Source organism: Olea europaea, unplaced genomic scaffold (genome assembly GCF_002742605.1).
Source record: "Olea europaea var. sylvestris unplaced genomic scaffold, O_europaea_v1 scaffold309, whole genome shotgun sequence".
In the NCBI taxonomy this organism is placed as follows: Eukaryota; Viridiplantae; Streptophyta; class Magnoliopsida; order Lamiales; family Oleaceae; genus Olea; species Olea europaea.
This window is the reverse complement of record NW_019249636.1, coordinates 505076-516617: the sequence shown is the minus strand read 5'-3', so window position 1 is coordinate 516617 and position 11542 is coordinate 505076. Positions and strand designations below refer to the sequence as shown.

At 36.5% G+C, this 11542-nt stretch overlaps 1 protein-coding gene and 1 pseudogene across 1 annotated transcript; one reads left to right on the top strand and one right to left on the bottom strand.

Annotated features, from left to right (window-relative positions):
• Positions 1-37: 37 nt before the first annotated feature.
• On the top strand, positions 38-2267 carry LOC111385108. The gene is made up of 2 exons (XM_023009474.1): positions 38-830; positions 1597-2267. The coding sequence occupies exons 1-2, from the start codon at positions 390-392 to the stop codon at positions 2023-2025; spliced, it is 870 nt and encodes a 289-aa protein (XP_022865242.1). The 5' UTR covers positions 38-389; the 3' UTR covers positions 2026-2267.
• Positions 2268-2720: 453 nt separating this feature from the next.
• LOC111385133 lies at positions 2721-8561 on the bottom strand (annotated as a pseudogene).
• Between the last annotated feature and the right edge of the window lie 2981 nt (positions 8562-11542).

The window sequence follows — 11542 nt, the reverse complement described above, 5'->3', positions numbered from 1 at the left end:
TTTTTTTTTTTTTTTTTTTTTTTTTTTTTTTGGGAAAATGGAGCTATTACGGCATTTAGTTTAATGTTAAATAACCGAGTATCGCTGAATAACAATACTTATTATCCCACAAAGGAGACTTCTCCATATAGTTCATGAATGAGTATAAGTGACACGGTGTCATGGATTGCAATATGAGTTGCTTATCCTGTATCAATTATTTCTTGTCACCCAACTGGTAATCAACTTTAACATATTATTTTCGGTAGTGTTTGATGGCTTTGAGGTTATAATATTCTAGAAGATTTCATTTTGTAATTATTGTAGTTTAGTTGTTCTGATTTGTGCTTTTGCAGATCTTTTCTGCAACTTTTCACTCTTGTAGTAGAGGGACAGCTGCATCCCACATAATGTCATCTGCTCGAGATATAATCAGCCCTAGTGAGACATCAACAGACCCACCTGACTCAGCTTGTCATGATACAGGATATCTTTCTATGAATGATCTCAAAAACTGTTTGAACGAGTTTGTAAATATTGAGAACTTTGAGATAGCAACTCGTGGCTTCACTCCATCTCCTGAGGGGGAGGATATAGGCAATGTGGAGAAGGAAGTTGAACATAACCAATCCCATGGGAAGAAATCAAACGGTCTAGCTTCAGAGAAACACTTTAGCAAGTGTGCCACATTTCCGTCTCCTGCATTCCCTGGCAAGCATAAAAAATTCATTGCTGACGAATTATTGGATGAGAAAGAGCAGCAGGGTTGTGATATAACCACTAAAGTCTCGACATTGAATGGTGATGCCAAATCTGCTAATCAGTCATATTCACGTTGCATATCCTTGCCTGTAAGTTTTACTTTTTCGTAACTAGCTCTTAAGCATATTCTTTGGTTAATGTACATATTTTCTCTTGACATATGGATCCCTTCGAGGGAATGTGAGTGCAGATTTTATCCAAGGTATGTTGTAGTAGGCTCGTTACAATAAATATATTAACTTGAAAGAATTTGCACTGATATTATATATAATTAATTTCATGAATTCCTGGAAAGTAGTAATGGGTTTATTGGGTTTATTTATTGTTTGGTTTCCATGACCATGAGGTACGTGTCTGGTGATGTGAACTATTGTGTGTACGCATGGGTACTTCTGTTTTGTTTAACGTTGAGGGCGATGTTGGTATTAGTAAAGAATTCTACCTGCTGTAAGGTTCATTTATGATGTAATAATCGTTACTTAGATTATATCCGGCCTTCATATTTTTAGTTAATTATGCTTTTATGATGTTGCCAAATATAATTAGATTCTTTTGCCTATTTTTGACATCAGAAACGCTCTTTCTGGATGATCCAGGGGAGTAAAGCTTTTGCCTACATTTTTTTGAATTTTGAGAATAGGAATGTTTGTTTACATCAGTAATGCAAGTTCTGTTTTTCACTCTTCATATTTTCGTCCTCCCCTTCTTTTCCTTCAAGTATTTGGAACAGTGCCGGCAAGTTCTATTTTGATGTACAGATGATCCTTGTATGGCGACATTTAAGGGTTCAGGTATATCATACAGGAGCTAAGTGTTAACAGATGTGGTTTTTTCCCCTCGATCTTCTATTTTCAGACTCCTATGAAGCTTGTATCTGCCTTGAAAGGTAGCCGTGAAAAGCAGGGAATACCACCCAAGAAGCTATTAGTAACGTGGGCCCCTGAGGTGTATGATCCAGTTCCTTCAGCAGTGTCACACGTGGCATCAAACAAGCATCATCGCCATCGGAGTGATAGCAGGAAGTACGGGAAGACCAAACAGAAGGGCAGTAGTAAATCTTCACGAGGCAGCAAGGGAAAAGACAAGAAGCAAGCCAGGAAGAATGTTGGAAGTGCTAGCAGTTCTTTCAAGTCATTTACTGATTGTTACATAGTGCATGGTTTTGATGAGCCACTTACTGGTACTGAGAATTTCGACGTTGGCAGCCCAGTTGCATTCTGCGGAAGTAGTTTTCTTAAAAAACCGATCACCAAGTTGCACTTTGCAGTCGCAGAGGCTACATGAGCCCTCGTCTGATCATTTTCATTTTACTGGTGACGTAAAATGAATAAATTTGTGAGGTTTTGTTGTTGATAGGACTACTGAATTTTCTCTGAAAATGTTGACCTGATGGTGGAACTTCCATGAAAGTTTGATGAGTTCTTTTTAGTGGTGATGTGCTTTCGTGTTGTAGTATTGTGTCATTTTCCTCGAGTTTGTTGTGACGTAATGTGCTACCATTTATTTGAAAATAATGTCATTCATAATCAGCGACTATCGATAACCATCTTACTTGACAACTTGTAATTTTAGACATTAATGAATGACAAACTAATGTCTCAAATAACGAAGTTGACAAATGGTATAATAAACGACATTCGCTGATTATGGATAGTGTTATTCTTTGTTTGATAATTTTTTTGTAGTATTCACGTGCCCTGGGATTATCAGCATTCCTTCTCACTTTGCGCTGATGATGCAATTGCACGCAATTTCATTTATTGCCCATGTTTTGTTGCTTGGGATCTTAAAAACGGCTGGTGTGAAAAATTCTTTGAATTCACTTTTAGTTACGCGCTCGTGATAGCACAGGTTTTGATGCTGAATCGAGAATCAATTATCTTTTGTTCCTCCACCCATTTTATCATATCAAGTATAATGGATTCAGCTTTGATTAGTACAATGAGTCCATAATTTTAACAATCTTGAATCGGGTTTCTCAAACGGGTCGTTGCAAAAGAAATTGCAGTATGTTGATCATTCTCGGGGGCTATAACTATAGCTTAAAACAGGAGTAGAAGACTGGTCGAAAGTAACGATGCCTATAGCAGCATGTTCTGAATGCTTGCAATCAATAACGGTACATCTAAGCATTTGCTCGAAGAAAAGATGTAGCCAAACTGGTATTTCAAGATCTAGGATATAACCATGTTGTAGTTTTATGATGACAGAGAAGATATTTTCTATGTAGTGTACCCTGCATTTATTTCACATAATCATAACTCAAGTCACAGCCCCATGCTAGTCCTCAACCTGAACAATCACCTGAGAAAAAGATGGAAAAACAAATATGCTAGATATCCAGGTTCAATAGCAGATTTTCATTTCCAGAAAACATTTGGCAATTTATCATTGGAAGTTAGAAAAAAAGAGACAAAAACACTCAATCACAATCTGTCAAATTACCCTGTTTTCTGCAGTCTATTTCCAATTCCTGTCCAACCAGCTTTATTCAAAAACCAATGAATTGTGGATAGAAGAGACAAATTCCCAAAAATGATATACCAATTTGCATAGCAACTTCTCATAGGCTCGATGGAAAGCAACTATAATTACGAAGGAGAAAAGTATACCTGAACAATCACCTGAGAAAAAGATGGAAAAACAAATATGCTAGATATCCAGGTTCAATAGCAGATTTTCATTTCCAGAAAACATTTGGCAATTTATCATTGGAAGTTAGAAAAAAAGAGACAAAAACACTCGATCACAATCTGTCAAATTACCCTGTTTTCTGCAGTCTATTTCCAATTCCTGTCCAACCAGCTTTATTCAAAAACCAATGAATTGTGGATAGAAGAGACATTCCCAAAAATGATATACCAATTTGCATAGCAACTTCTCATAGGCTCGATGGAAAGCAACTATAATTACGAAGGAGAAAAGTAAAGATAATACTACAAGATATGCGGATATGATTTGCCATATTCACACCAAATTTTCTCGTATGTAACCAAGGAAATTTTTCTCTTCAGTAGGGCATAGCAGAATTGAGAACTTTCATTTCATCAATTAACAAATTGGCTTGGTACCGTTTCTATTTTGGGGTGTGGGGACAGGGATGAGTATGGATATCATGACACAGCGCGTCATTCTTTTGGACATCTATGAATCTTACCAATAGATGTTTGAATTACAACCGTCCCGTGTATCTCACCAGCCTTCTTAAGATAATAACTAGCTGCAATGCTGCAACATTTCAAAATTCTCAAACATTGTTAAATTAAAGAAAGTAGCGAAAAAATGTTAAATGAGAGTGACCATAAAAAGAGAAAGGAGCAAAAAGAAAAAAGAAAAATGGGGATGCCTTGAGTGGAGTCATTTTGGAAAAGGCTAAAATCCACAAAGACAGATTAGTAGAAAACTAGCCCACAAAATTTTCACTCGCAAATAAATCAAACCGGAGTGCGAAACACTAAAGGTTTGGCCAAAATATCATAAAAAGGGCATTTGAAAACCCACAGCCACCCCTGCAGATGGAGAATTTGGAAACTATATTGATATATGATTTGATCATAGTGGAAATTTAATGGAAAAGATGGAGTATTTTCTCATACCTATCAAATGGCAGTGGCTGCCCACCATCCATTAGCAAAATAACTCCCAGTGATATTCTGAGTTTGTTTGGATTAAAGGAATTCCTGCATAACCAGCAGCACAAGCAATATGACCCGAATTTGGATCCCGACCATATACCGCAGCCTAATGACGAAGCACGGAAAAAGTACAGTGAGACAAAATCAGAAACAGCTCGAGCCATATCAGATCCTTCGAATATGTACAAATCATGCCTTCATTGATGAAGAAGACACCACTCATCGTGCAACCTTTGCTGCTTCAGCTTCGCTGCTGGCTCCAGATACTCTGACCTGCAGATTGCATTTAAAATCAGGATCAATCTACTTTGGACATTAGCAGGACATATCAAATAGCAGTTCCTATCAGTGACTAGAAGACATTTTGGGTGGTATATTTCAATATTTGTTCTTACTTCTTAGGATGGATGCATTGTCATAGTAAAATGGCTAAGTCAACAAGAAGAGGTAGCGCCCAGAGAACACAATCCCAGGAAAGTATGACTTAAGTTGTTGTCTCAGGTTTTGTGTTGACCTAAAGAGGGTCTTATTCAGAAGAGTGATGTGATTTTGGCAGAGAAAATTAGCAGAGGGAGGTTGATCAAAAATAACATGGCCAGTTGTAGTTTACTGAAGATCTAACAATGAAACGAGTGGAATGGCGAAGAAAGATTCGTTTAGCCAATCCAAATATACTGGGAGTTAGGCTTTGTTGTATATTTGTACTTTTGTATTGCAAAGTAAATGGACAAAAGTTGGGCAAATTGTGTCTAAAAATATGAATACCTCTATCAAGCATGTTGCCCCATCACCATCCCAAGCTATTGATTTTGCAAGACCAAGCATGACCCGAATAAAAAGAACATAATGTAAAATTCATGAGATCTCCGTGTATCGTCAGATTGTACCAGTTAACACATGCAAAACTATCCAAAAGAACCACCAAAATTTGTTATGTAAAAAGTGCTCAACTGCTAAATGAATTCACAAATAAATAGAAAATCGACATCACGTGCTGTTAGGATTGATTAGTGGCAGCCATAAAGCCAATTGGGCACAACATTTCATCATAGTCCAACCGATGTCAACAATGGGCTATGTGGATTGGACTACTCGATGACTGGTATTCACATATTAAGTCAACAAGCCCAGAGTATTTCATATGTAAGTATTTACCTTAACGCTGATGATAGCATGAAGGTTAGTAGAAGGAACATTAAAATCATCATAAGATAACAATAGAGCATATAACTCCATGATGTACATTTTTTAAAAGACAATTCTACAAAGCAACACCGGTATCTTTCGTAGACACACCAAGGATAAAAGAAAGACAAAAGCTTATAAGATATAATTGTCACTAGTACTTTGGACTTCATTATGGAGCGATAATCAATACCAAAGGAGAATAGTGTGTGCAGATAGTTAAACATAAAGCATCAAGACACGCTTGTAGATGTTCTCCCCCAGAACTATTCAAAGAAGAAATTTTGTTTGATCGTGAAAGACCACTAGCCAAGGCCAGGACATAATCATTTGTACTTGTATCTGCATCCACATAACAAACAAATATCCCGCCATACGAAGCTTTAGATACACAATGTAATTAGTTCAGTTGCTGAGATACCGTAAAACAAATAGTGATGTAACTGGTGCACTAATAAAAATCCATAAATCACAATGACAAATTAGATGAAACGTGTTGAATAATACCGGAAGAAAATTTGAAATTTTAAATAAAAGAAGCAGGCAAAGGATGTAGCTTGCTTCTTGTTTGAGTCTGCAATATTTGCAGTTGGAGACGTGTATGCAAAAGCAATATAAAAATACAAAGTTTCACAAAATTACAACGAAAATCTCCAGAAACACTAAGGTAAGATGATTTGCTTGTTCTCTGACTGATGAAGTCTACAAGATGAGCACCAGTTTAGTTAAATGCAGAATCTGTTTTTGCAAATCCTTGAATTTAGCGAATAAATAATTTATTCCCTGGCAATTAAATATACACAAACTCGTGTCTGCCAACTTGGGGGTGGATCTACTGGCCCTACTTGCCACAAGTACCAAGAGTGAAAGCAACAATCTCCACATGCCATGTATCTCATATGTGCCAGGGACATGCAATGCATGAACAGATTTTAAACCCCTTGATTTCATATAAAGTTCATGGAAAATGAGCCAGAAATGGATGAAAGGTTGATACTTGCCGTGATTTGGTTTAAACTACAGTTTACAGCAACTCGTACCATCTTTCGCCAAACATCACTTGTGGCAAAAGCATCTGTTGTTATAACCTGTGAGAATTAAATCACGACATGGAGAAATTAAAACCAATTTCTGGAACTGCTGAAGAAAGGAAATCACTGAAGAAACCTACATCAAGCATTGTTGCCATGTTTGGGCGGATCAGTCCAGAACGTTTTGCCATTCCCCCAATTCTTATATGAGTTCCTCCAACCTGAGTAAAGCTTAATCTCAATTAGGAAAAAAAAAAAAAAAGAAGAAGAAGAATGTTTTACCATCCAATTGTAGAGAGAAATTCTTAATCGAAATCCTAGAACATAGAAATAATTGTTCATTTCCATTCACACATATACAACGAGCTGAATCTCCACTCTCCAAATTGGTTTTGAACACAAAATGGGCTTGTTCATAAGCAATTTAGCATTACATGCACGAGAAAATTAAAATTGTGCTTGTCTACATGTGTCGAATACAAGTTCTGCAAACTCTCATTCACAGGCATGATGTAAATTACAGGGAGACAATTACAACTCAGCACAGATGGCTTATTCCCACATATGTTCAATTAAATAAATTGAAGTTACTATTATCTCATGGCTTGGGCTGAATATCATAGGTTCTTTCCTCTCGTGAGCTTCCTTTCGGAGTTCTGAGCGGAAGAGAGGGAATAGCTGGCAGATAGGTGCCCAGACTGGGGGCATCATTTGTTTCTCCTCCCGGGATATACTTTCAAGTACTGGAAACAAGGCTAAGCGGTCACGTCTTGTTAATATTGACTGAGTTGGCTCATTTATTAAATGAGCCTAGAATGACCAATGCTTAAATGTGAAAGCTATTTGAAAGTTTTGAAAATATTTGGGGTTCATCTAACATCCCCAAGAGAACATGCAAAATAATGGCAATGTTTTCCTTGTACTATTAACTTTTTCAATTCATTCTCTTCCATCTCCTATCAATTATATTTTGATAAATAACTGTACTTTTAGATAGATATGGTGAACTGAAAAAAAATTAAAAAATAAAATAAATAAATAATAATTATGAAGCCAAGTTCTTGAACTCCTTGTTGAACTAACAAAGCATATGAAACAAACAACAGGAACAGCCCTCAGCCCTCTAGCTCAGATATAGCAGACTTGATGTGCCCACAGCAAAAATTCCTGTACTTGTACTCCATTGCATGGTGTTGAATATTTTTCCAATTGCGTGGTGTTGATCTTTATCTCGATTACCTTAACATATGACAAGTCCTACAGTTAACAGTTGATGTTTTACTGAAGACTAATTGCACACACCAACCGCAAATGTAAAGAATCATCCAATTAATGTAGTTATTTTGACCATGCGAGTTACTCTAGCTTTCTCCTACATAAGAGGTAAAAAAATGACGGTTTATGCAAGCAAATATTTGACATTTCAATCGAATTTTTCTTCTACTAAGCAGCAAACCGATTAAGGACTCATTCTGATTTTTCGTTGCCGAATGGCAAAATTGGGTAGGGAAGATCAATCATGTTCCTGAAGTATAAGGTATTCACATTGTCCCCCATCAATACCCATTAATTTACATGCAATAACTATAAATGTTGGTTTCACCTGGAAAGCATCTCAATTTCAATTCAAATGTTAGATAATAAATCAAAGATTGTCTGACCAGGATTGTATAAAATGAACTATTGGTTGTAGAAATATCTTACACACCTCTGACTTAATTGCAACACTTGCTCACGAGATCGGTAGTAGTCATTGCTACAGCAGCAGAATCAGGCCTGTAAATCCATTGATGAGATTCAAGAATACGAATGCTAATCATCTTAATTTCTATTCTAAATCTTGATCGGAAGTTTGTCGTTGAAAATTTAGAGGTTGCCTCTGTCAACTAGTAGTTAGTAAAACCTTAGTGTGGTGGGGGTAGAAAGGGATAAAAAGGAAACAGAAACGTTGTAGTTTTTACCTAGAACGTGTTCAACTATATGTCTGATTGCACTTGTTTTACCTAGAACGTGTTCAACTATATGTCTGATTGCACTTGTTTTACCTAGTAAAAGATGGAAGGTATACACAGGGTTGGACATGGTCCGATTCGATTCGGTTTGGTTCGATTCGGTTCTAAGGAGAATTGAGTCGATCCGAAATTTTTGGGTATTTAGTAAGTGAAATCGTCGGATCCAAATTTAATTATAGAACCGTTCGGGTTCGATTCAATTCGGTTCGGTTCGGTCCGATTCGATTATATTCAGTTCCGTATTGTAATTAAATTTTTTAGTATATACAAAGTTACAATAATTTAATTAATGATATGTTTAATATTAACTCTTACAGAGTAACGTAGTCCAATCTTATGTATATTTTGCGTCTCTGTTTCTGAATTCTTCATAAATTTGATTATTAAAATCACAGAAAGAGAAAGATGGTGAGTTCAAAATAATTAAGAGAGATGCTGTAGAGCTTTAATTCTATTTTTTTCAGTAGAAACGACACTACAATAGAGTAACATATTTGGATAAAATTGAGGTCAATTTGATTAAGTTAATTTTGAACTGAAAATTAGAAATAGGAAAATCATATTTTGCGGTTTGAACTAAATTAACTAGTTAACAAATTTATTTAGAAAAAATAAAATAATTTTGCTTATTTAAAATAAGTTAATTAAAAAAATTAGGGAGGTTCGATTTTTATTCGGTTCTTCGGGTCTTGGTCTAGAACCGAGAATCGAACCGTACCCGTCGGTTCTTGATTCAAATACCCGTTCGGGTATTTAACTTGACAAGAACCGTCGGGTCGGGTCGGTTCGGTTCAGGTTAGGTTCGAGAGTTTTGTCCAGCCTTGAGTATACAATTTGAGATGGGATATATACAATAAAAAAAGAAAAGAAAAAGAAGGTGACTATATGCAAAAGCAGCAATGAAACATCATTCAGTCATAATCAACTAAACTTTTGGTTCACAAGAGAAAACAAAGTAGGACAAGCAAGGAGAAAGAGAAAATATTACATGATCACCGGGAATATGAAAGGATACTAGAATCTAAAGGAATTATTGAATTTGAAGTAGCGGTAAAATTATTTACCAACTAAGTTCGTTCAGCCAAACGCTAGCATTGTTTACTCAGAAAACAGTAGAAATGGTCGCAATACATTTCCGCGCGCAACTGCTGCAGTTAGGACTATGAATAGCAATATCCATTAATAAATTTCAAATCTTTTACAACAGTAGAAATGGTCGCAATACATTTTCTTTTCAACAAAGCCGAAAACCAACAATTTACATTAAGACACGATTCACTAATGATCGAGTTCCTTTTTCTTTTTTCTTTTCTTTTCTTTTCTCTCTTTTTTTCTTTTTTTTTGTTTTTTTTTTTTTTTTTTTTTTTTTTTTTTTTTTTTTTTTTTTTTTTTTTTTGCAGCATTTTCCTCAGTAGAAATTATTTTAAAATCAAGCACTGACCTTTGGTTTCTTGAGTTCTAATAGTTTGATGAAGACATGGTGCGGATTACACAGGGACATTGATATTCTACAAACTGTATTGCACCAAAAAACGAATAATAAAAATTATTGTTCAACTGCAGGTTGCAGTCTTGTGTAAAGAATTATATAAATAAGGGTAATTAACACAAAATGTCCATACATTTCAAGATTTTTGTGGAAAACGTCCCTACCTTTTATTTTTTGACATTTTTACCCCTATTTTCACATTTCTTTGCATCGAATGTCCTTTTCACTGTTTGTTGGGTGTAAAATGACCAATATACCCTACTCTTTAAATAAAAGTAAAAAGAAAAGAAAAGAAAAAATTGCAACTATAGGCAAAACTTCTAAAAAAGTGCAAATGCCCTCCCCCCCTCCGCCTAAAAACTTGACCTTCTTCCCACACCACCATCACTTGCCGGCCACTTTTAGACACCTTCCGGTCAGCTTGGCAGTCGGACCAATATACCAATTTGAAGCCCTCACTTCCCTCTTTACAACCCATCGAACCACTGGCCGAAAATCTAAAGGAATTAGCTGAAACATTACGCCAAAATTAGCTGCTCACGCAACATGAAGTGGCCAAAAATGGAGGCCGAAAACTCCATTTCCAACGACATCCATGGCACACCCATCCTCCAGGTTGATTATGCTCCTCATTGCGCTCCTATAGATGTCTTCATATCATCAAACAAAGCTGAAAATGAAAATCTACAGCCAGAAAATCGAAGTTTGCGTTCGGCCGGTAGTTCTTGAGTTCAATCTTGAAAATTGATCGTTTGGTTGATGAATTGATGCAATTGATGGAGGACCCAAGTTGTGACAACATTAGTTGACGATTACATGCTAGAATTGGTGGATTGAATCCCTATAGCATCATCAATCGAAAGGGGATCGGCCGAGTTTCTTTGTGTACGAACTATCGAGGTTGTTTCTACAATTTCTGGCCAAAAATGACGATGACCCATAGGTTCATTAGGTTCACCTTGAAGAGACGGTGCTAGAAGGAGTGGTCTGCGATCGTCAATGATGACACTGGCGACGAAAAATGTCTTTGAAGTTGTTGATTTCGTTGTTGAAGAAATCACCTGGTTCTACAATTTTTTGTTCAAATTGACAATAACCCATAAGTTCATTAGGTTCTCTTTGAAGAGGCGGTGCTAGGAGGGGTGGTCATCTGTCATCGATCATGACGTCGACGTCAAAAAATAGAGTTGAATTTGTCGATTTTGCTGTTAAAGTTACGTGGGTAGCCTATTTTGGCACGATTTTTTGGCCAATTTCTTTAGATTTTCGGCCAGTAGTTGGGTGGGTTGTGAAGAGAAAGTGAGGGCTTCAAGTTTGTATATTGGTCAGACGGCCAAGCTAACCGGAAGGTGGCTGAAAATGGCTGGCAAGTGACGGTGGCGTGGGGGTGAGGTGTGGGAAGAAGGTGAAGTTTTTTTTGGGAGAGGGGGACATTTGCATTTTTTTAGA